At 51.6% G+C, this 25,687-nt stretch overlaps 1 protein-coding gene across 3 annotated transcripts in view; it reads left to right on the top strand.

The window, feature by feature from the left end:
• ACSS1 (acyl-CoA synthetase short chain family member 1) overlaps positions 1 to 25,687 on the top strand; it is a 43,356-nt gene that overhangs the window by 7,219 nt on the left and 10,450 nt on the right. For all 3 annotated transcript variants that reach the window (XR_009690057.1, XM_061126502.1, XM_061126501.1), the window contains exons 2-5: positions 1,348 to 1,444; positions 16,178 to 16,377; positions 21,768 to 21,943; positions 22,309 to 22,461. Coding sequence is in view for 2 of the 3 variants with exons in the window: in XM_061126502.1 (XP_060982485.1) it covers positions 1,348 to 1,444; positions 16,178 to 16,377; positions 21,768 to 21,943; positions 22,309 to 22,461 (626 nt within the window). In the remaining variant the exon portion in view is untranslated. The remainder of the gene's footprint in view (positions 1 to 1,347; positions 1,445 to 16,177; positions 16,378 to 21,767; positions 21,944 to 22,308; positions 22,462 to 25,687) is intronic.

Here is a 25,687-nt window from a genome sequence, read left to right as displayed (position 1 = left end):
ACCTGTTAGAAACTTGTAATTTTTAAAAAATTTTATTTTTAATTGAAGGATAATTGCTTTACAACATTGTGTTGGTTTCTGCCATACATCAACAGGAATCAGCCATAGGTTTACATATGTCCCTCCCTCTTGAAAGTCCCTCCTATCTCCCAGAGTAAGTGATAGATGAAATATCCTGAGAGGGAAAAAAATGTGATTCACATGCAGACAGGCACACAGACACAAGTTAAAGTTCGTAAATGTTTCCATGGGAGTTCACCCTCTCAAGGATTATGGGTTTGTTATGGGGAGAGTCTCCCATAACTTCTGTCAGAATGGTTTTCCATCAGGAAATATTTGTAGGAACTCCCAGCAGAGTGATTATCGGGTGGTGACTGACCTCGTATTCTTGTGGTAACCTCTCAGGATTGCTTTCCATCTGATTCTGACCCAGCCCTGTTAGACGTGGCAAAGGGTACATCTCCCATTTTTGTAGGAGAGGATTAACTTGGGAGAAGATAAATAACTGCCCCAAAAAGACAGGAAAGGAAAAATTTATATACCTTGAACTGAGGGTGACCCTGAAGACCAGGTGGGCAGTGGCTGCTGGTCCCAAAGCTGTTCTTAGGTATTTATTTCCCTGCTGATGGGGAGGTGAGGAATGAAGACAGGCCACGAGGGCTGGCTGGAAGGGGCTCTGGCAAAAACCAGCCAGAGCCAAGCTCACCTTGAAGTCCAGTCAGTGGTGGTGAACAGGAAGTTAGCAATGAACATGATCCTACTGATCTTCAGGTTGACAGTAAACCACCACAACCGACCTGTTTTTGTGGGCAGTCATATGACCTGAGCTTCAGTAACAGAGGGGGAGGGGAGTGAGCCTCCTGGAAAACTAGCCAGACGTTTCCCTTGTCAGTGCATCACTTCTGGGAGTTGGGTGCTGACTGGACACCTGAGCAGGGATGTGGGTCCTTGTCCTGGATCGCACCCCTACCCCACGAGCACCCTCCCCCTGCACTGCATGGAATCAGGCCATCCTGTTTGCATCGAGTCTTCTTTCCTGCAGCCCAGGCTGCAGTGCTCAGCCCTGGCCTGTGTGTCAGAATTGCCAGGGAGCCTTGAAAACAGCAGGGCCGGTTGGGTCAGGTTGCTGGTGGGGGGTGGTGGCGGTGGTGGCGGGGAATGAGGCTGGGGATTGGGACTTGGGGAGTGCTCCACATGTGAAGCACCTGCTTCAGAATTCCCAGTGGTCACCTGCACCTGAGAGATCTCTCAACTGAGGGAGAACGGCGCAAACCACGCCGACCGGACCCTCCCCATTCCGACTCCAGGGGCATCAAGTGTAACGTCCATGCACCTGTTTTTGTGCAGTCAACTGCTTGGATCAGCACGTTCAGAAGTCCCCGGAGAGCATCGCTTTGATCTGGGAGCGAGATGAGCCTGGAACTGAAGTGAAGATCACCTACAGGTACGGTGTGTCCCCTGATGGCGGATGCCTCTGCGTGCACATGTGGGCGCTAGCACCAAACGCTGCTGCCAAGTTGTGGATGGGAGCAGGCCCGGCGTCCTCATCCACCTGGGCAGTACCTGGTGTCTTTAGATTCCGCTGGAGAGAACAGGGTCCTCAGAAACAAGTATGACGAATGTTCAAGGCACAGGGTCACTCTTGGTCAAGCAGTCTCATGTGCCTGTGACCAGTTCTTGGCAGGGCATTATATGGGTATCAGGGGGTATTTCCACTTTGGAAATGTTCTCTGGTCTCTGGAAAAGTAAACATGAATGTGAGCTGAATCACATACATGCTGGGGTAACTAAAATCAGCTCCTCTTAGTGCGTCATGACAGTGGCACAACAGTAAACCCGAGTTTTTGAAATGGGGTTAAAGTAAAACAAGGGCTATGTACAGAGTCCTTCATGTATTCTGTATACCCAGTGTGTGCACTGGGCGGGTTTGTGCGGACCTGGCATTGGGAGCAGGTACTTGTCTTCCTGAAGCCCTGCTCCTTCCCGGGCCTGTCTTGCTCAGAGGTGTCTGGTCTGTGGCCACATCCTCGTGGGAAAACCCCTTGGCTCAAGCTTCAGTTCACCTTTACAGGGCTATTGCAGGCCCACTGGGAGCCTAGGTTGTGGTCCCTTAGTACCCCAGGTAGTTGTGGGCATGATTACCCTCCTGGTGGGTGGCTCAAGGCTTCTTGGCCAGCCATTCAGCAGGTGTCACTGAGTGCCACTGTAGCAGTCAGGGCAGGCTGGGATACATCACAGTAACGAACATCCCTACTGTGGGCCAGTGACCCAGTGAAGGTCACTTTACATGACCTTCAAGCTGAGGTGCTGCTGACAAGGAGCGGCCTCAGGAAGATGGAGAGAGAACGCCCAGGGATCCCAGGAACAGAGAGAAGGTGCAGGTGTGCTTGGCTGATGGGGAGGGGAGGAAGGGGTCACAGCAGGAGGAGAGTTCAGAGTTCCAGGCCCCGGGGACCCCTGGTTTCCTGCTTGTTTCTCAGACTCAGGTTTTATCACAGTTTGAGTGCACCAGGCCTGGTGAAGCTGTGTTCAGGTGGACTCCTGGAAGCAGCAAAGTGACGTTAGTTAATCTGCTGTGGCTCCTAGTGGGCCCTGCCCCGCTTGTCCCTCCCCCTGAGTCCGATACCCTCAGCTGTCACAGTCCCTTTCAGCCTTTACTGTGCATCACTGCATTGAGCTGGGTCCCCTGGACAGATACCCTCCTGACTCCATGTGGCCTGGGAGCCCCGGGCTCTGCACACTGGAGTCAGGGGCACTGCTCTAACCACTCCAATGTTCTTCACCCTCACTGGCCCGACTTGATCTATGTGTGATTGTTCAGTAGAAGATGAAGGCTCTGTGATGGGGGTGAGGAGGTGAAGGGGGTCCACCTATGGACTAATTTCCTCCTGTCCTCCTGTGGGCCTGGACCATGAGCTGGTGTTGGGCCACGTCAAGCCTCTGAGGGCCTCTGGGCGAGCCTCTGAGTGTGTGGTTGTCACTGTGGGGGAGTCTCAGGAAGATTGCCAGCTCGTTAAAACAAAGAACAACTTTATTTCCATTGCAAAGCAGCCCCAAGCAGGTATAAACCTATAAGTGCAGGCAAAGAGTTTATTATTGTCTCTAAAAATAAACAGACTCAGCCTAACAAAATGGTTTTACAAACTTCAGCTAGTCTTAATGCCCCGTGACTGTTGCTATTTACTGTTTGAGAGAAAAGAGAAGCGTGTGACCAGGTTGTCTGTAATGGCAGCTAGTTTTTGAGGGACCTGGATTAATCATTTTCCTGGTCATGTTAGATTTTCAATGTGAGGTTTTCTCCCTTCTGGCTCAGAGGAGAGCTGCCTACACATGGTGCTAGTTGTCCTGCCAGCATACAAACTGCCACTAAACTGACGTGCACTCCTGCCAAGTGTCTCACGTGGTGGCACCCAAGGTGCCCCAGGACGGTCACAGGCCTTGGTGGCCTGAAGACAAAGTTCCAGACCCGTGACCTGAGAGCCCTTGAAGGAGGCTGTGTGTGGCTGAGGTTCTCAGGGACCAGAGTGCCAAGGGCAGTGTGTTTTCCTGGGACCCCACCTGCCTCGTCTGTCTGAAGCTCGGGGGACCCGTCTTGTTGCTCAGGGGCACAGGCCTGTCCTTTCTGAGTCTGCCGAATTCTTCTGAGGAAGTGCATCTGAAGAATCAGCAGAGAGCTTGTAACATGAACCCCCTTCTGCCCCAAATACTAGTGACACGTGGGTCCACATGTGTGCACACACCCTTGCACACATGCCTGAAACATGTACGTATCTACAGCCTGCTCTCCATGTCCAAGGATCCTCACTGGACCGCTCTCCGGGGTTGCGGAGACCGCCCTGCTCTTATTCTGGGAGTTGGGCCATTGCCTGGGGGGTGGGGTCTATGCTGCCTTCAAGTTCTCAGTGCTGTTGGCATGCATTTCCAACCGTACCTCCCTAGGGTGCAGGAGGTGTGGCAGGACCTGCTTTGGGAACGGGGCAGCCCAGTGTCCTCATCCTGTCCCTTGCCCGTCTGCAGCGCTGGCTGGTGCCAGTTCCCAGGCGCATCCTGCCCGCCGGGCCGAGGCCATGGGGAAAGCTAGGCAGCGCGGTGGGGCTTGTGCTGGTGCCGCCGCGTGGCTCTGGGAGAAGGACAGCCTGTTGGCTGGGGTTCTGTCCTCCAGAGGCACTTCCTCCTTCAGGCGTGGTGCTCACTTCCTGATGGGAAGCAAAGGGGCAGGCATCTCTGCTGGCAGGGATCAGCCTGGGATGGCCGGCAAGCATTTCCCGGGGAGGAGGGGCAGCCTGTGACCTGAGGCCGGAGCCCGGGCCAAAGGGCCTCCCAGCTGATTTCTAGCCTGCCTTTGCACAGAGGTGTGCCTGAACCCGTCTGAGGGAGCCAGCAGGCCAGCAATCCTGGGCCCTCTGGCACCGCCTGAGGTCTGTAACGCCAGGCAGGCACAGATAACCTGGGTGTCTCCCCGAGGGGGTTCAGCCAGATAGCACTGGCCGCTGCTCCTCCCAGCCGTCCACGTACCTATTTCACAAGCTGGTCCTTCATGGTCGGTTCAAGCAGACACATTCTAGAGATGCTTGGGGGTGGGGATGTGTGCAAACACAAATCCCTTTCCTCTAGACAGGTGGGGGGCAGTTCAAGACCACTGCCTGCCTGGAGCTCTGGGGTCTGGCCCAAGGATTTCCAAGCGGGGGATGGACAGAGGGCGTGGAGCAGAGTGAACAGCTGTGGCTGGTCCCTGTGTACTGCATGTGGGGCCTCTCAGTGGGGGTGCCTGGTGCCCAGTCAGAGCAGAGAGTGGGCTGAGAGTATTCACCAGGCCCTGACCCAGGATCTCCCATCTGAGGTTCTCTGAGGAAGGGTTCAGACATGAGCCCTTTACAGTTTTTTAAAAATTTATTTTATTGAAGTATAGTTGATTTACATGTTGTGTTACTTTCCGCTGTATAGCATAGTGATTCGGTTATGCATATACACATATATATTCTTCTTCACATCCTTTTCCATTGTGGTTTATCATAGGATATTGAATGCAGTTCTCTGTGCTCTACAGGAGAACCTTGTCACTTATCCAAGACGTGACCTTTTAAAAAAGCTGGAGCAGATTTTAGCCCTGGCGTGGCCTTCCTCTGTGAATGTGGGTTACTGTGAGGGCAGCGCGGCTGCGGTCGTGGTCAGGCTGTGCAGCTGAGCTGGGCGGCTGGGCTGCAGTGAGGAGAGCAGGCCTGGTCCTCCCCACCCCCCATGTGCCCACACGTGAGCTAAGTGGAGTTTCCATTGTGGCTTCAGCCCTGGAGGGGGTGATTTCTGTGGTTGTTCCAGCTGGGCTTTCTTATGTAGAGGGTGCACAGTGAGGAGCCCCTGTGGAGGCACAGAGCAGAGCAAACACATAGCCCCCTATCTCCCCCGCCAACCCCCCATGAAGGACACTTCCTCCCTGGGCCAGCCGACTAGGCACTGAGCATTACTGGTCCCTAGTGTGGAGGGGCCACAGAGAACACAGGATGGGTCCCAGTCTCTGAGGTGCCCCTCTGTCTGGCAGTCAGACCAGCAGCCCTGGGCAGAGGGAGCGGCGAGGTCTGAAGCCTGGAGGTACCTCCTCAGAGGCTGGCTCGTGTCCCGGTTGTGGCCACTTGTTACTGTCACAGAAGGGCCCCCTGGGCTCTGGCGGGAGGAAGCAGGAAGTCTCGCTGGGACGTGGTTGGAGACGATGTTGAGGAAGTCCTGGGAGTGAGTTTTGAGAGGCCAGGAGGGTTTTGCAGGCCAGTGTACTGTGGGGTGGGGCAGCTGGTTGGGCGCCCTGTGTTCCCACCCGCTTTGTCCCTGACTGTGGGCGACCTAGAGAACATTTCTGGCTCCCTGAGCCTGTTTTCTCCTCCCCTGGGTGCTGGGTGCTGAGCAGCCCAGGGGAATGAAAGCACAGGCCAGGATCTGGGAGTATGCAAGCCTCATTTAGCTGTAGGTCGGGGCCAGGCGAAGGGATGCCAGGAAAGGATCTCAGATTTGACGAGGGGAAGGATTGATGGCCCTGCTGCTGCTGGTGCCGGGAGAGGTGGGTGGGTTTTCCAGGGAGAGGACCTCACCTTGGGAGAACAATTTAGGGTCTGTTAAAAGGCAGCACTTCTGCTCCTCCCAGCCCCCAACCTTGCACCTGGCGTTTCTCACCCGCAGATTAATTACAGTTTGCAGTGAGCAAACTCCTGTATTAACAAATTAGGACAACTGAAGGGGAGGATTATTAACTGGTATAGTGAGGTGGAGAGGTGGGGTGCTTTAGGATGAACCAGCGCCATTTACCGTGAGGCACCAGGACAGGGGTACCTGTCAGGCAGGGGAAGTGGGTTTGTGGGGGTGGGCTCCTCTGGGTGGGGGCACAAGAGGCCAAGGGCCGCCAGGCTTGTGTGCGGTGTCCCCTGCCGGCCCCTGAGTAACTCTGACTGCAGAACTCAGTCAGGAATCCCCGTGCAGGCTCCCAGAATCCGGCAGGAGCCCTGGGTTACTTGGATCCAGCTGGTTTTAAACCAGTATTTAAGTTTCCTTGAGACTTTAGTTTGAAGCTGGCAAGTGCTTTGAATTCTTTTCTACGTGATACTGTTCTTCCCCCTTCTTTCGAGCAAGCTCTTGGAATCTCACATTTTAGAATGGCCCTATTTTGGGACCACAGTGGGAATGACCTCCACGAGAGTAGACTTTCTTGACGGGGCCCTTCTGGGAAGCCCCTGGCTGACGTTCAGTGTGAATAACAATCGCCTGCCTTGGCACTGGCCCCCTGTTTCTGTAAGCCCCCTACGGCTGTGCGAAATGCGGGAGGGGCTCATTGTGGGAGGGAGCAGCCTGCCGAGGAGAGGGGCGGGGCGCAGGCACCCGGGGGTGGGGAAGGGGAGGGGTGAAGGCCTCCGCCTGGCCCCTTGGGATCAGCCTTCCGGGAGGGGAGGGGCTTCTGTTCCAGCTGTGTGGTTGGTCTTCCGGCGGCTGCAGACCCGGTGGGCTGGAGGTTGGGCGGGGAGGGGGCGAGAGCTGTGCCTGGGCGGTGCGGAGGCCCAATCCGCCACGCTCCTCTGCCACCCTCCCCGCCCCCTCCTTGGCAACTTCAAGACTCCAGGAAGTAGAAAATCAAGGCCCCCTGGAGGGAACGGCCCAGGGGGGCTGGCAGCCCTGAGATCTTGCAGGGCCACCCCGAGGCTCGGCAGACATGCAGCTCCCAGTGCCCACGGTGCCAGACCCTTCCATCTGCTGCCCAAGACCTGCTGCCTGGAGGGCTCCCTATAACCAGCCAGGGGCCTGCTGTCCTCTGGTCACCTGACCCCGACCCTGGCCCTGACCCTAGGGCTGGGCAGCCTCTGCTGTGTGGATGGCTGACGCCTACAATCTTCACTGGAATTCGCGGTTGTCCTCAGTATAAAGGGTGGGACCTGACGCCCAGCCTGCCTCCAGGGCTCTCAGGCTCCCCCAGCTGGAAAGGCGGACAGTGCAGTGTCTGCTCTGTGGGTTGTGCTCTGGAGCCTCGGAGGCGGTGAAGGTGTGAACAGTGGGGCTGCTGGGTGTCCGAACCTGGTGACAGGCCTGCACGCCTGTGTGCAGACAACACATCCCTTCACTGACCAGGGCCGTGTGTTCCTGGCCCCCCGCGCCCACCCCAGGACAAAGTTAACCATGAATACTGACTGGAGGGGTAAAGGTCAGAGAGCTCCAGGTGGCCTCCAGGAGGGACAAGGGACGGCTGCAGAGCAGGTGGGCCTGAGGGCGGTGGAGTCCTGGTGTGGCTGTGGGCTGAGGTGCAGAAAGTGCAGGTGCTGGAGCGGCTGGGGGGTGGGGCTTGGGGATCTCAGGCCCTTAGAGGCAGGAGGGGTCACTGTGGGTACCAGGGGAGGGGTGATGGCCTGGGAAGGGAGGAGGGGCTACCTGGCCCTTCATTTTCTCTGCTGGCCCCCCGTGACTGTTTTGGACCTCATCCGAACCTGGGAAGGAGGGGGTCCGGATCCGGGGAGGCTTGACAATTTCCCATCAGCAAATCCAGTCAGTGTCCTCTGGGAAGCTGGCGCAAGGTTTCTGGGCCATAGGGAGGGTGGATTCCTTTGCTAGGTCTGGGCTGACAGCCCCATCCTCCCTGCTGGTTATGGTTGGACTGGGGCCGCAGACCGCTCTTGCCTGGGGCTGGCAGGAACCTCAGGGTTTCTTAGTGGGTTAGTGCTGGCTCCTTCCTTGTGAGCGGGGCTCTGAGTCTGAAAAGGAAAGAACTCCTTTTCTGGAGACAAAACTTGGGCTGAAGGCCGGTGCTGAGGTCCAGGGGAAATCAGGCGTGAATTAGGGAAGTCAGAAGAAGACCTGTCACTTCTGTGCCACAGGGTGGTGTCTGGGTGGGAGAGACTTAGGATGAGTGGGAGACAGACCCTGGGGCAGGTGGTTCGGAATGTGCGGCCAAACACTGAATCGTGAAGGAAATCCAACCCCTTCCCCATTCTCTTCCGTCCTGATTAGGCTCAATTCAAGTACTGAGAGTGGCCTGGAACACTTCTCTTGCTAATTTGAACCAACCCAAGTGAAAATGTTGGTCTTCCCTGGTGGCTCAGTGGTAAAGAATCCACCTGCAGTGCAGGAGACTTAGGTTTGATCCCTGGGTCAGGAAGATCCTCTGCAAAAGGAAATGGCAACTCACTCCAGTACTCTTGCCTGGAGAATCCCATGGATGGAGGAGCCTGGCAGGCTACCCATGGGGTGGCAAAGAGTCTGACAGGACTTAACAACTAAACAACAGCAACAAAGTAAAACTGTTACATTGGAATTGGCCAATGGCAAAATTGTCAAGACTATTATAAGATTATAATATGATTATATAATTATAATTATAATATATTATATTATAATATATATTATATAATATATAACTTATATATAAATATATTTATATAATATATATTATATAATGTAATAATATAATTATAATATATAATATAATATAATAATATAATATATATATTATATATAATATAAATATATAAAAATCTATGTTACATAAAATAATATATATTATAATATATCTTATAATCTTATAAGATTATAAAGGTTCCCACCTTTATAATAGGATTCAAGTTATTCTGAAGCTGTGGGTTTTGAGAGCAGTCCCTGGGTTTTAATCTTGACCTGATTCTTGACCCTTTCAGCTGAATAGCCTTGAGAAGTCACTTAACTCCTCTGTGCCTTGGTTTCCTCATCTGGAAAATGGGATGGGTGATGGTAACTTCCAACCCTTGGGCTATTGTGAGACTCCATGGATGTGCCTAGGATTCAGAGCAGTGCTGAGCACAGGACATCCACTCAGTAGCTGTTGTCACTGAAGGAACTGTGAGTAGGAGTGGGGTGGGGTGGGTAGGAGGAGAGTGCTCTGGGCAGTGATTTGGGGGTTGGGGAAACCTCAGAGGCCTGGGGGTGGCTGAGGCTGCCTGGATAGCAGGGTCCTTGTGCTCACAGTGGGTGGTGCGCATGGCTGCAGAAGATGGGGCAGCTGGTGGAGGTGGGGGGGGAGACATGACAGGTGGTGGAGGGACAGGGTGCACCTGCCTTCCCCCAGCCTCTCAGAACCCTGGGCTGCGGCCAAGTGCCTAGAACCTGCTGCTGGCCGCGGCCCCAACTGTGGGTGACGTATCCTTCTCAGACTCCTCCCACCTCAAGCAAGGGCTTCCCATCAGTACCCACTGCAGGGCATGGGGCTGTAGGGGAGGGGTTCTGTAACTGTATTCAGATACAGCGGTGACCCTTATTCACCCTGAGCCAATGATGCAGCTGCCTGCGATTCACACAAAAGCAAACTGACATCCTTACACTCCTTCCTGCTGTTAAGGAACCACCCATTGTCACCCGTTTTCTTTTTCTGCCTTTTTCTGCAGTAATTATAGCTACTGTTTATAGGATGCTTTTATATGTGCCTAGAACTTCAGATTTGGTCCTGTCCTTTTTTTTTTTTTTTTTTCCATTGGAGTATAGTTGCTTTACAACATTGTGTTTTTTGGCTGTACAGGCCCTGTCTTAGGTCTGTTTGGACTGCTATAACAAAATGCCACTGACCAAGGGAGCTGAGAAAAAACAGAGACTTGTTTCTTACAGTTGTGGAGGCTGGAAGCCCAAGATCAAGGTGCCAGCATGGTCATCTGCTGGTTGGGTTCTCCTGGTCATAGCCAGTGCCTTCTCTCCATGTCCTCACCTAGTGGAAGGAAAAAGGGAGCTCCATGGGGTCTCCCATATAAGGGTGCTAATCCCATCATGGGGCCCCACCCTCATGACCTAATTTCCCCCCAAAGACTTCCCTCCTAATGCTACCCTCTTTGGGGGTAAGGACTGTGCAGACATTTTAGACCACAGGAGTCCTGGAGACTGCCTTAGAAGTACTCCTATTATTGGATCATACTATGGTTGGGTCAGTCAAGACCCAGGTGTATGGGGAGTTGGGGGGTGGGGGGGAGCCTCATCTCTAATCAGATGTCCTTCACTGAGACACTCTCCTGAGAGGGAAATTCTCTTGAGTCCAGAACTTTCCACAGAGTATAGCAAAGCCTCAAGGAGACTACATTTACTTTTTGTAAGGAATTTAGAAAACATGCAGCTTCAGTGACCCCCAGTTCACTGGCTGGCCCAGGGTCAGCAGTGGTGGTTCAGCTCTTGTTTGCTTTGAACCCTGAGTGTGTCCGGAGCTTCGTTGGCAAGGGCAGCTTGGGCATTTTCGTGTTGACATGTGGCAATGGCTTTACAGTTCCCTGCAGCTTACCTTTGCTCAAGGTCATGGTCACGAGATCAAATCATGATGTGAGAGGAATTTCATACTTGGGTTATGAGCCCGCTCAGCTGAATTTCCTGGGCTTCTGTTCTCTGGTGGCAGTAAGTAGCAGAGTAAGCACATGGCCCTGTGTTAGATCAAATTTAGTGGCTACAGTAATGTCTGGGCCAGAGGGAAGGGGATGGTCCCGAGACCTGGCGAGCCTCTTCCTGTGGGAAGGGGTCTCTTCTGCCATGCCCTACTTTTTCTCTTGCCAACCTTCACTTCTCTTTCCATCTTTACCTTCCAGAAATGGCTTACTGAAGAGAATAGCAAAGTCTAGAGAAGTAGGGGCTTCCCAGATGGTCCAGTGGTTAAGAATCTGCCTTGTAATGCAGAGAAGGTGGGTCTGACCCCTGGTTGGGGAACTCTGATCCCACATGTTGCAGAGCAGCTAAGCCTGTGTGCCACACCAAGATCCCGCATGTCACAACTAAGACCTGGGGCAGCCAAAGAAGTCAAGTCTAGAGAAGCAGACTGAAGGAAGACCTGTCCTGTTCAGTCCTGCATCTGGACCCTGGGCTTGACCCCTCCCCTTAGCACCAGGCTAGGGGAGAGAAGACACTGTCACAGACCTTCCACATACCCAGTGACACCGTTCCCTGGGCTCCTTCCCTTCTCGGCAGAAGGAAATGTAGACAGAGTAGTAGCCATGGGCTGGCCTATCAGTGGGGTTGTCCTGCCCATCGCCCTATCTGAGGGGCAGGATGTTTCCTCCAATGTGACCCTCTCTCAGTGCAGGAGGCTAGGAGGCATCTGCAGGTGGACCTGCGCTCACAGTTAGACCCCAGGCTCCAGTCACCCTGTGCCTGCCTGGGCTCTTTCAGGCTTACCTGCTGGTCTCTTCCATTCCACAGACATCTGTCACACACCTTTTCTTCACTAGGCCCGGTTCTGGATACTGGGAGGAAGACAGTGAACAAACCCCTGCTGAAGGGAAGCTGATACTCAGCGGGGCAGGTGGACAATGAAGGAGGTAGCCTCTTAGCTAGTGTTTAATGAACACAAGAGCCACAGTAATTGTAGCAAGTAAGCGAGTTGTGTGTTCCACATTAGTTTCTTAAATACAGCAGCACTGCGTGTGTGCACATACACATGTGCACACATGCGTACACACACACACACACACACACACGGCTTATCTTACTTCCCCGGGTCTGTCCAGCTGTGTCCTGTTTTGGATTGAGCTGGACCAGAGGTGGCTTTCTTCTGTGTTCAGGCAGGTATTATGTTGGTTGCACATACTTGTGGTTAGATTAGCATTGGATGAGCGTTCCTCCCAGCTGAAGCTTAGAGTTGGCTGTGAAAGGTCTCCTTTCTTCCCCCAGGGCCAGGCAGCCTTTTGCAGTTCAGCACCCTGAAGGCGAGGCCAGTCTGTGTATTTGTGCCTGTCATTTTCATGCCTCCACATGGAAGGTGTGGCCCTGAGACGTCTCCTGGCAGACAAACGTAGATAGCTTGTTCTGAACCTGATTGACAAATAATGTATTTCTCCTCGCACTGGAAAATAGAACTCGAACTTATTTTGTTAGGTGATTTCTCAGAAAGCTGCATGTCACTGTCCCTTGGAAAAACCCCACAGACAAAGAGGAAGCAGTGTTTCCTGCAGGGATAGCCCAGAGCACTGGTCACTGAGTGACTGCACTATCTATTTGATACAGAAGCAGCATATCGGTTTGTGAAAGTCTGAGAAGTCATGAATAGCCAAGGACAGCTTTTGGGTGATTTTTGGGTACTCTGGAGTAAATTTTTAAGTACCTGGAGGATTGCTTGCATAACACTTACATTTTCATGATTTGAAGATCTAGGTTTGCTGACCTTAGTCTCCAGTGGTGTAAGTCTGGAGAAAATCGTTAATGAAAATTCAAGTTTAAAAAAATAATGGGTGAGCTGGAAAGATGAGTAGAAATTGAGGTGGAATTAAATAGGGACAAATAGATAGTCTGGAAAGTCTGATTTTGAAAATTAATTCCCCGACTGTGATAGGGCAAAGCCCTGGTTAGAGTCCTGTTCTGGGTGTGGCAGTGGTTAGTGGGTTAGTGACCTCATGTTGAATTGGGGCCACCTGTGTTAGGCATTAAAAATAAATGTGTTCTTCATTTACATGGTTAAATATAGAATTGGGATCAAGGGTCTGGGTTCCCTTATTCTGACCCGGGCAGACACCATGGGAGTGCTGGGGTCTATTTGGTGACCTGGGGGTTTCTAGGGTATGAGAGTGGGTTCCTGGAGGGCTGGGGGAGAGAAGCTGGGAGAGAAAGGCTTTGTGGGATGGTGGAGGGAGTGTTCCAGGAATCTGAAGGGCTGTTATTACATGACAGAGTTATTCTGGATATCTTTAAAGGCCTGAGCTGGACCAAGGGCTGGAAGTGGAACAGCCACAAGTCTTGGCCTGATTCTAGGAAGACTATTTCTCTATTGAAGTAGCAAAGAAAGAGGGAGTGCTGTGCGAGGTGACTCCCAGCCCCTGATTAAGCAGAGGCTGGACTGCTGAGGCCAAGAACCCCCAAGGAGGCTTCAAGGATTTCTTCAACCTTGAGTTTTATGGCCTTGGTGGAGAGGACAGGAAGGGCAGTGAACTCAAGAGCTTTACCTGGATCATATTCTTTATCAGAAACTTCTCTGGAGGCAACAGCAAGAATGCAGGACCCGGGCTTCTCAGGTGGCTCGGTGGTAAAGAATCTGCCTGCCAATGTGGGAGACACGGGTTCCATCCCTGGTCCGGGAAGATCTCACATGCCATGGAGCAACTGAGTCTGTGTGCCTAGAGCCCGTGCTCCACAACAAGAGAAGCTACCACAATGAGAAGCCTGCACACTGCAACTAGAGAGGCGCCCCCACTCTCCACAATGAAAGAAAAACCTGCATGGCAACGAAAACCCAGCACAACCAAAATTAAATAAATATGAAAAAAGAGTGAGGGACCTAGTGGACTCAGTTGCAGGGCCCGTGGGAAGGCCCCTTGATCCTCCAGGGAACACCTTGGCTACTGCCACTGGGTCTCCACACCTTCCCAGGGCCACACAGGTCGGTTGTCCAGCTCTGGCCGCCAGGCAGCTTCTGGCCAGAAGGAATCCTCTCCCTTCTGCTGCCTTCCTCCTCCTCCCCACCGCCGACCTTTCCCGAAAGTTCTCCCTGCTGCCCTCAGCAATCCTACGGAAACTGAGGCGGTGAACGCCCTTCACGCTCTCACGTGCCTTCACTTCCCCATCAGAGCTGTGCTGCCAGAGGACACTCTCCTCTCATTTCTTTGGTCTGGTGCCCAGCTTACCCTCATGGTACCGAGAACAGAATTTCGACCATCTTACGAATTCACCAAAGTGAAAGAGTTGATTTTAGTACTTTTAGAAAGTAATTTCAAACAAAGACGCCTGATGGTAGAGAGAATCTCTACTGAACGTTTGGCTGGGTCCTGAGTGGGTGATGCTTCTCGGTCACACGTGTGACAGTTCAACAAGGTGGAGGGGCCTGCTATTTCTCAGGTGATCTCGTGGCGTCTGTGAAAGCTGAGCTCCCACGCCAGTGCAGCTACTGTAGAGAGTAACCCAGGCCACTCTGTCTGGGCCGTTCTGTTCCTTCTTTTACTTCAAAATGCTGCCTTCCATCCTTCTGTCTGTAGAAAAAGGACATGGTTTCATCACCACTAATCTCTGACACACTTGAGCCTCCATCTCCTCAGCACCAACCGTGTAAGTCCTTAGGGCTGTCGGAAACAGCATGTGGGCTGCGCTTAAGTCACCTTCTGGGTGACTGACCATGACTGCCTCTTCAGTGCTGTCACATGCAGGAGGCATGTTTCCGGGTCCTGGTTCTGGGGCCTTTGCTGTTGGGGGCCCTCTGGGTGCTCTTTCTTTCATCACAAGCTCAGGTGCAGGGTGCATGGGGCGCCAGTGAGTGGTGCTTTTGTCCTAAAGCCTTAAGAGAGGGGATGGGGTCTGTGCCAGTCTGGGCAGGAGTCGGGGGAGAGTGCAGGCCGCACTTGTGTTACCAGACCAGACTTGAGTCACTCCGCTCACCTGTGCCCAGTAAAGCAGCCTACTGACAGCGGGTTGTGGTGAAGGAAAGTGCAGCATTTATTGCAGGGTGCCAAGCAGGTGTCCAGGGTAGCTGGTGCTCAAAACACCTGGACTCCCCGATGGGTTTTGGAAAGCCTTTTAAAGTCCAGGTGAGGGAGGGGAGTCCCAGGGTGTGTGACCAGCTTGTGCAAAGTTCTCTGATTGGTTGGTGGTGATGTAACAGGGCTGTTAACATAATCAGTCCTCAGGCTCCAGTAGGTCTAGAGGCTACAAGTAATTCATTTCTTCCATCTGGTGGGGGTTTTAGCATCTGTAAGAGAACTCAGGAACTTGTTTGAGATACGGTTATCTGAGTGTTTCAGAGAGGAGCTAAAGCAGAGGATATGGGGGAGGGGTGTGTCCCACAAGGTTCTGCTTGGTTACACCAGTGATCTGCTCTCATCTGGTCTCCCCTAAAGCCTATCACCACCCACCCTTTGTTTCCTGGTGGCCCTCGCAGGGCTGCCCCTTTCTGGGTCTCTGACCATGGGCAACCACAACCACTCCTGGGTCCTGGCCACAAGGGTGGAGCCATGTGTGTGGGGTGAACTCATTCTGCCCTTCCATGCCAGCTCTTTCTGTTAAATAACAAATACAATAAAACAAGAGCAGCAAAAATGGGGAACTTCCCTTCCTGTGGGAAGTGAGGTTCAGCAAGACCACTTGGGAAACAGGGCTGAACTCATTGTGCAGCTGCTTCTGCCCCCCTGTACTTCTCCCACCCATGGCTCTGCTGCAGACCCCTGGTTTCCCAGGGACTGTCATCCTCTCTGGGTTGGGTTGGGTTACGCAAACCTCAGGCCAATCAATCAGCTTGTTCAGGGGATGCTGCACTCTGATTGGCCAGCCAAGCCTAAGCCTGGGAGTGGAGGCAGGGGCCTTGTGGGTGCGTGAGGTGAGGGCATGGTGTTCAGTGTTCCCATCCTTCACCCCCATAGCCCTGCCCCAGGCCGTGGGCTGCCTTCCCCAAATCTCTGTGGCTTCACAGAGTTGGGGGTCCCCTGCTCAGCAAGGCCTGTGCTGACCTAGAGAACTGGGGCCTCTCAGGGTGGATGTGTCAGAAGCCTTGGGGACCAGATAACCCAAGTCTGAGAAGCCCTGTTCTCTGTGGACAAGGGGCAGGTGATTTTCCTTAGCAGTGTGATTATGAATCCATGTCAGTACTAGCCTACAAAGTTATGTTTTCTGAAAAGATCTTTCCATGCACCAGGTGTTCGAGTGGCTGCCCTCTCCAGGCTGATTGGGGCTGCAGTGCCTGCAGTTTGCAGAACTGTCCCAGCCCTCCCCCTTCTCTGACGGCCCTCCCTCCCTTGTGCTGCAGGGAGCTACTGGAGACCACGTGCCGCCTGGCCAACACACTCAAGAGGTATGGAGTCCGCCGAGGGGACCGAGTGGCCATCTACATGCCTGTCTCCCCGCTGGCTGTGGCTGCCATGCTGGCCTGTGCCAGGATCGGAGCCATCCACAATGTCATCTTTGCTGGCTTCAGTGCGGGGTCCTTGGCTGGGAGGATCAATGATGGTGAGCACATGGGCAGTGGGATGGAGGGAGAAATCTGGGTCCCCCTTGGCCTTCAGGGACTCAGGGTGGTGGCAGACATCACTGAAAGTCACGGAGACAGGTGACGGGCACTGCCAGGCACAATGCATGGCTGAATGAGCATTTGCTCTATGAGCTGAGATCCAAGTGCACTGGATTGAACCACATGAAGAAGGAAGATTCTAGGTGGAGCGAATGGCATAGGTACCTGCTGGAGGGGGCCATGTGGCTGCAGTGGAGGTGGGAAGAAACGTAGGGTGAAAGGAGGCTGGGGAGGCCTGGGAAAGGTTCCACCAGTCAACAGCCTTTGTGGTGAGGAATGATGGAGTCAGGTGTGGGCCTTGTGGTGTATCTTTAAGACTTTCTGTCTGCAGGTAGGTCAGAGGCTCCCAGACAGGTGTGTAGAGCAATATCATCTTTTTTTTTTCCTGGTGTCAGAGGGCAGAGTATCTGTATGGTGGCCCTGTGTTTGTACAGCCAGATCCCTGCTCCCTTGAGATCCTGAAGGGCTCACTGAGCTGGCTGCCCCAGGAAGGTGCCAAGTTCTGGGGGCTGTTGGGAATTTTTTGTGTCTCACAGCAGACTTGCCTTTGGGTAGTGGGCAGAGTTCTCAGACCTCTGCTGACCAGCCTCTTTAGGAAAGACTGGGGAGCCTTTCCACTTCCTTTCAACATCTCCTGCTGCTTTCACGGTTGGTGCTGCCATTCCCTTCTCTTTCTCTCTCAACTTTAGCACCTACTGTGTGCCAGGCTCTAAGAAATCTGTAAAGGTCATCTCCTACAATTTTAATTTAGTCTTCATAAATACCATATGAGATAAGACTTTTGCCATTTCCACCTTCTCCCTTTTCCTATTATCATTGCATCACTTTAAAGTGTACAATTCAGAAACATTAAGCGCATTCACAGTATTGTGCAACCATCATCACTATTCCAGAATTTTCCATCCCTCGAATGGACATCTCATAACCACAAAGCAGACATTCACCATTTCCCCTCATCCAGCCTCTGGCAACCACCGATCCGCTTTCTGTCTCTGTGATTTGTCTGTTCTGGATGTTTTGTAAAAATGAACTCCTACAATGTGTGGCATTCTGTGTCCTACTTTCACTAAGCATGGTGTTTTCAAGGTGGACCTGTGTTGTAGTGTGAATCAGTATTTCATTTATTTTTGTAGCTGAATAATACCTCACTGTATGGATAGATTACATTTTCTCTAGCCATTTATCTGTTTATGGGCATTTTGACTTATTTCTAATTTTTGGCTATTGTGAATAGAGCTGCTATGAATGTTTATATACAAGAACACCTCCTTTCAATTGTTTTGGGTGTATACCTAAGAATGGAATTGCTGGCACATGTGGTAAATCTATTTTAACTTACTGACGAACTGCAAAACTTTTCCAGTGGAACTGCTCTGTGTTCCATGTCCACTACCAATGTGTGAGGGTTCCAATTTCCCCAAAACCTCATCAGCACTTATTTTCCTTTTAAAACAATTATAGCCATCCCAGTGGTTCCGAAGTGGTATCTCATTGCAGTTTTGATTTGCATTTTCCAAATGACTAATATCACTGGATATCTTTTCATGTGCTTGTTGTCCATTTGTGTCTTCTTTGGAGAAATGTCTATTTAAGTCCTTTGCTCTTTTTCTAGTTGGTCATTTCTCTTTTTTTGTTGTTGTTGAGTTGTGAGTTGTCTATATATTGTAGATACTTTACCTTTATCAGATAAATGATTTGAAATTATCTCATTCTCTGTGTTGTCTTTTTGCTTTCTCAATATTGATCTTTTATGCACAAAAATTTTAAATTGTGATAAAGTCCAGTTCATCTATTTCCTTTTGTTGTTTGTGTTTCTGGTGTATTATTTAAGATTCAGTTGCTGAATACAATGTTATGGAGATTTGTCTCTGTGTTTTCTTCTATGAGTGTTTTAATAGTTTTAGCTTTTTCATTTAGGTCTTTGATGCATTTTGAGTTAATTTTTGTATATGGTGGGAAGTAAGGGTCCAACTTCATTTTTTTAAATCTGTGCATATCCAGCAATACCAGCATCCTTTGTTGAAGAAACCATTCTTCCCACATTGAATGGGCTTGGCACCCTTGTCAAAACTAACTTGACTGTATATTTGAGGGCTCTGAGTCTCTATTATGCTCCACTGATATGTATCTATCCTTGATTTTTGTATGTTGAACCATCCTTGCATTCCAGGAATAAATCCCTCTTAGTCATTATGTATAACCTTACTGCTATACTACTGGATACAGTTTGTTAGCATTTGGTTGAGAATTTTTGCATCAGTGTTTGTAAGGGATATTGGTCTGTAGTTTTCTTTTCTTGTGATGTGTTTGTTTGATTTTGGTATCAGGGTAATGCTGGCCACATAGAATGAGTGAGAAAACATTTCTACCTCTGCAATTTTTAGGAGGAGTTTGAGAAAGATTGACGTTAATTTATTTTTATTTGGTAGAATTCACCAGTGAAGCCATCTGGTCCTGGGGACCGAGGCACAGAAAAGTAAAGTGACTTGCCCAGGATCATACTGCTGCTTAGTGACAGACCCAGGGTTTGAACCCAGGCATCATACTGATGTTTTTAACATTACATTAGGCTGCTCCTTTTCTGTCTTGCTGATGTGGTCATAGTTACCAAATGTTTCTGTTAAGATTCTCTGAAATAAGCAAAAGCAACTGATTCTGGGGAATTGGGAATTGGTAACTGGATGCAGGGCAACTCCTAGACCTCGAGAATCCTAAACAGCCAGGCCATGGGAAGGCAGGGCCCAGTCAGCTCCAAGAAGCTCAGTAAGGAAAACTCCTATAGCTTTTCTCCAGAACTTTGCCATTAAGCAACTCTTCCCCAATACCCTACACCTCCATTCAGGTGTCAGTTTCCTGAGGATAAGACCCTGCTGGGACAAGTGTCTGTATTCTCTTGGGTCAGTGAGGGTAGTATTTTGGTTATCTGTTGCTGTATTACAAGCTACTCCAAAAGTTAGTACTTAAAATAGTATATTTTCTTATTATATTTTATGATTCTGTGGGGCAGGAGTCAAGTGGGTATAGTGGGAGTGGCTTCACCATGCTCTGTGGTATCTGGGACATCAGCTGGGTTGGCTTGAATGGTTGGGGGTGGCCAGGGGTCTCTTCCTCTTCATGTGGCCTTGCACATGATTGATGTAGACTCCCTCATAGCAAAGGCTATGGGGGCAGAATAGTGGCCCGAGCGATTGCCAGTGCCCAAATCCCCAGTAGCTGTGAATACGTCCCTTCCGTGGCAGATGGCCTCTGCAGGTGTGATGGGGTGCTAAGATGGGGGATGATGCAGGTTGTCCCAATCTAACCACCCAAGTCCTTAAAAACAGAGAACTCTCTTTGGCTAAAGCTATGGCAGAGAGGAAGGTCAGAGAGAGTCAACGTGGGGCAAGGACTTGATCTGCCTTTGCTGGCTTTGAGGATAAGGAGGTGTTGCACCGGGGGAGTGTAGTGGCTCTAAAAGTTGAGGACGACCCCTGACTGACCGTCAGCAAGGTGGGGGCCTCAGTCCTGCAGTCACATGGAACTGAGTTCTGCCAACACCCTGAACAGCCTGGAAGCAGATTCTCCCCCGAGCTTCAGGTGAGATCCCCAACCCCTGGCCCCTTGATACTGGCTGTGAAACTCTAAGCAGAGAACCCTGCCGAGCTCACCCAGGCTACAAACCATGAGCTAAAAAAAAAAAAAAAAAATAGGTGTTCTGAGACACTAAATTTCTGCTAATTGGCCATGGGAGCAATTAAAAACAAATATAGGACTCCTCTGGTGGTCCAGTGGTTGGGAATCTGTCTGCCAATGCTGGGGACATGGGTTCGATCCCTGGTCCCAGAAGATTCCACATGCCACAGGGCAACTAACCTTATGTGGCACAACCACTGAGGCCGCGAGCTGCAATTCAAGAAGCCCTCATGTCCAAGAGCCGTGCTCTGCAACAAGAGAAGCCACTGCAATGAGAAGCCCATACACAGCAACTCGAGAGTAGCCTCTGCTCACTGCAACTAGAGAAAGCCCATACACAGCAACGAGGACCCAGCATAGTCGAAAATAACTAAATATTAAACAAAGACAAATACAGATGCTGAGATCTGGTAAAAAAAAAAACTAGGGTGAAAGCAAATTCCCACAGACAAAGTGTCTGTGGTCCTGCCTGTGCTGATGCACTTGCCACAGCCCTGCTGCCTGTCCTCAGGGGCCTCAGGGAGTGGAGGCTCCCCAAGCACCTGCTGGGGACTGGGCCTGCCAGGGCCTAGAGGTTCCAGTCCTGGAGGACCGCTCAGGCAGGGAGGCCTCGCACAGGTGGGGACCAGGAGTAAGGCCTGCATCACGGAGGCTGGGGTCCCAGCACCCAGGATGGGCAGGGGCTGCTGTCTCCTCCAGGGGATCCTGCGCATCCTGCCTCACATGCAGTTGAGGGGGTCCTTTTCCTTCTGCTGGCCCATCTCCCTTCCTGCCCGATGTGAAGCTTCCCTGGACAGTCCCAGCCCAGGGAGACAAGCCTGGAGAGTCTCAGCCAGGCTCTGTCCACCTGTCTCAGGTGGCCGGCAGGGCTGTGCCATCTCCAGGGTTCTTGCTTGGGAGGAAGAGAGGCTGTGAGCATCCCTTTCGAAAGAGCGTCTCAGACCGCAAAGCTGAGGGAGACTAGTGCCCCAGGCAGGGCCCTAGGAGCTGGTCCTGGAGTGACCGTTCAAGTACAGGCAGTTCACTGGGGAGGGGGTCCTGGGAGGCACTGTGGTCTGTAGGGTGTGAGGCCAGGGAGCTGCCCCCGTGGGTGCCCAGGTCTCAGACCGCACGGGAATCCCCAGGCGATGGGGCCCCATGCATCAGCATGACCCCCGAGGGGTGAGAGACCCAGTTGAGGGCTGCTGGGTGGGGTGGTTCCCTGGCACCTCTGCCCATGGCTCCGAATCAGGCCTCTGTGCCCACATCACAGGTTGAGGGCCATGTGTGGTCGTCAGCAGGGCAGCTGGATGTTTGTTTCAGGCACTTCCTCAGGGGCCAGTTGTACAGTAGCCCACCTTAGCCCTGATCCTTTCAGTTTATTCCGGGTTGGGGTGTGGTGGGTGGAGGGTGGGTGGTGGAGGGTCCCCCCAGAGCAGGTGGGAGCGGGAATCTGGAAGAGTTGAGCTTCCAGTGGTTCCTCTCCATTATACCCACTCCTCCCAGGTTCTGAGCATGATGTTCCCAAAGCAGACAGAACGTCACGTTTCTGTGTGGACTCTTCTGCTCAAGGATGGACTTCCTCCATCATACCCTTAGGCCTAGGGTGTGTGGTGGTCTGGGTTGTGAGAGAGTGGGGAGGAAACTGACCAGAAATTCCTGGATTTGACTCCGATAGCCCAGTGCAAGGTGGTTATTACCTTCAACCAAGGACTCCGGGGAGGGCGCGTGGTGCAGCTGAAGAAGATCGTGGACGAAGCCATAAAGGTCTGCCCATCTGTCCAGCACGTCCTGGTGGCTCACAGGACAGACAACAAGGTCCACATGGGGGATCTGGACGTTTCCCTTGAGCAGGTGAGTCTATCTTTTTTTGTATAGTTTGAGCAGAAGAGGTTGTCATTGGATTAACTGGGTCTTATCAGAGTGTGGTTCTCAATCTGGGTCCCCCAGAGGTGCTCTTTCCTCTGTGTTATCTGATGGGCTTCCATCCTGGTGGGGAAGATGGAACTCAAAAGTCCACAAACAGAGGGAAACACTTCACATAACGAAATGATTGGATCCATCCTTTTATTTGGCATTAACTAGGGCAGGCTAGATAAGGTGAACTCCGAGCCTGGTCTCCCAAGTCCTGTGGCCGTTGGGGAGAGGAGGTCTCTGGGAGGCTGGGTGGGGGGCGAAGTTTCTATCCTCAATGGGCCATCTTATCCTCTCCCTCACAGGAGATGGCCAAGGAGGAGCCGGTGTGTGCCCCGGAGAGCATGGGCAGTGAGGACACACTCTTCCTACTGTATACCTCGGGGAGCACTGGGAAGCCCAAGGGGCTCGTCCACACCCAGGCGGGCTACCTGCTGTATGCTGCCGTGACGCACCGGGTAAGGCACCACCCTGGGGACATCCGGGGGAGGGGCTAGGGGAGGCTGGACTGGGGGGGGCCACAACTGCTGCTGTGTTCAAGAGCAAAGCCAGGAGTCCTGGCACCAGTGTGGTTGCAGGGGTGGGCTTGCAGGGCAGTGTCTGTGCCTGTCAGAAGGGCTTGGGTCCTCCACGCGTGTCTCCTGCTTGTCCTCAGCCCATCACATGTGTGCTGAGCCTTTGTGGGGTCTGCCCTGCTGCTGGCACGGCTGCTTTCTGGCACTGGGTGCCCCAGACACTCCAGCGGGCCCTTCTTCCATATGACTGCGTTGGTGTAAGGACGAGTACATTGCTGTTATTTGTTAAAATGCTTTCTTCTATTTTAAGACATCTTTTGGGTCTGATTTTAAAAGAAAGTAAAACATTTTCATGGGCCTCTAAAGTGCTGTGGCCTCTAGGCTCTGCTTACTGGGGCCTCAATTTAAAAGGAAAAATATTTTAAAAGATTTGTTTTTATGAGGAGACTTAAATTTAGTGCATGGAGATTACATCCAGGGGGCCATCCTTTAAGGATTATGAAGCAAATGATCTGGAACAGCTTTATTCCAGTAAATGCATTTAAAAATCAGCACTCATTTAAATATGAGTGGGTGGGTGGGGGGTTCTGGTTACTGTGCATCCCTGGTTGCCTTGGGGAGGAGCTGATGTCTCCCAAGGGGTCAGGGATGGGGTCTCAGGATACTGTCTGTGGACCTGACTTTTTCTGGCCAGAGGCAGAACTCAGCCCCTGCCAGTGTGAGCAGCAGTGGAGCAGACTGGCCAGGTGACCCGGAAGCCCAGGTCCATCCAAGCAAAGCCTGGACACTGAGAGCACCCACAGTCTGGCTGAGGGCCAGGGCCCTGTGCTCTCAGTCACTGGCGGGGTTGGAGGCGGGCTATGCTGATCACCCAGGTCAGTCACTTGGAAGCGGACCTTATGGATGAGTGTGGACTAGGAGCTAGTGATGGGAGGCAGAGATTCGGCCTGTGATTGTTGGCTACTTGTGGGCAGCACTGAGGATGTAGAAGTGAGGCAGAAAGACAGATAATGGCTAGAACCAGGCCAGGCAGACGAGGTATTATGCTTGACACTATCCATGTTAAAGCCCCTGTCTTCTGGCTGCTGGGTGACTGTGATCATCACAGAACCGTTCTTGTCTGAAAGTCCCTTGCTCAGCTCTGGGTAGGCATGTTGCAAAGACTGAAACATTGGGTAAGTCAGATCATTGGAAAATGTAACTACTGAGACTGAACACTAAGGAAGTCGAAGAATGGGTCAAAGTGTTTCCCTATTTCCCTAATGCTAACAAAATTAGCATTAGGGCTTCCCTGGTGGCTCAGATGGAAAAGAATCTGAATGCGGGAGACCTGGGTTTAATTCTTGGGAAGATCCCCCTGGAGAGGGGAATGGTAACCCACTTCACTATTCTTGCCTGGAGCATTTCATGGACAGAGGAGTGTGGTGGGCAAGTCTATGGAGTCACAAAGAGTTGGACACAACTGAGCATGAACATGACTAACACACACAGCATTAGGGAAGCTGTCAATGTGGTGAAATAGTCTTCATTTGTTTTCCAGCGTTAGCAGGGCACTGTCTGCATGAGCAGAAGCAATGGGGATGCAAGGGCAGGACCATCTTTTGAATTTCTCTTCAATACAGTGAGGGCATTTTAAAACATTAGGAATAGAAACTTTCAGCCTTTTGTACGTAAGCGTGTGTTTGTGAGTGTGCACATCTGTGTGTGTCTGTGCATGTGCTGAAGGTGTTAGGACTGTTGGTTTCTTTAGGGAAAGGGCAATTGAGTCTGCAGGGGTGTTTGGGATATAAGCAGGCTTCAGGGATGTGAGTGGTTATGCTGGGGTGCCTGGCTGGTCCCGGGCACCTGCTCTCCTTCCAAGAACAGCAAGGAGAGAGAACACCAGTCTCTTGAAAGACGTGGCACAGTGGGTATGCATTGTATTAAAACCCTCTCAGTCCCAGGATGCTGTGGGCTTTGGGCTGTGGATGTCCTGCTTCACTGGTGGATCAGGAGTGCTGTTTCCTTGAGACTCAGCCTCTGCTCACAGCTCCTCAGGGTCCCGGCCGACTCGGGACCACTGTGCTGTCTGGGAACTGCTGGGGAACCTCAGGGTGTGTCTGTGGCAGCAGCCGATGGGACCACTTGTCCAAAGGTTAAAAAACACCTTTACCACAAAAGAGAACACAGACACAGGGACTTCTCTGGTGGTCCAGCGGTCCACACTCCACACTCCCAATGCAAGGGGTCCAGATTCAATCCCTGGTCAGGGAACGAGATCCTGTATGCTGCAGCTAACGATCCTGCAGTGAAGGCTGAAGATCCTGCGTGCCACAACTAACACTCGGCCCAGCTAAATAAATAAAACAAAAACACAGATATAGAAAACCATCGAAATGAAATGTGTGATTTCACAAATGATTGCTCAACAAACCCACTTCAGTCAAAAACCGGAATATCTCCGCATGACACAGAAGCCCCTTCATGGCCCATCTGATCACAGTCCCCCCTTGCCCCTCGACATGTATCCTGGGTTTTATAGTGTTCCTGCCCTGTTTTCCTAGTTTTGTCACCCTAACGTGCATCCCTAGATACTGTAGCTTACTGTTGCCCACTGATTGTTGTTCAGTTACTCAGCTGTGTCCAACTTTGTGACCCCATGGACTCCTTCACTATCTCCCGCACACTGATAGTTGTGGGTAAGCCATGTTTAACTGGTGGATTTTCCTCCATCTCTTGATCACCTTAAACATTGTCAGTCATAGCACCCGGCCCTGTGTCCCTCTATCTCTTTGTCTCCTACAAATGGGCAGTTGGACCTGCAGACTGAGTCAGGCTCAGGTTTGACCCTTTTGCAAGAATAAGGAGATGGCTATGTCTCACGCTCTTAGAAGCTGATGATGCTTGATGTGTTTCTTGGTCGATTTGGCTTTTGTTTTGCTCTTTTTAAAAGATTAAAAAAAATTATGGCGTAACTTAATGTAGAAGAAAATGGCAAGCCACTCCAGTAATCTTGGGAAATTCCAAGGACAAAGGAGCCTGGTGGGCTACAGTCCATGCGGTTGCAAGAGTCAGATATGACTTAGCGACTAAACTACTAAAGGCAGAGGTGCCCTTATTTTAGACATAGGACTGGATGGAGTTCACCTGTGGGTACACGTGTGGCTACCACCTGTGTTAGGACACAGTC

The sequence above is a fragment of the Dama dama genome, chromosome 23 (assembly GCF_033118175.1).
Source record: "Dama dama isolate Ldn47 chromosome 23, ASM3311817v1, whole genome shotgun sequence".
NCBI classification, from domain to species: Eukaryota; Metazoa; Chordata; class Mammalia; order Artiodactyla; family Cervidae; genus Dama; species Dama dama.
The sequence above is the reverse complement of the archived record's forward strand: the minus strand, read 5'-3'. Positions and strand labels throughout refer to the sequence as shown.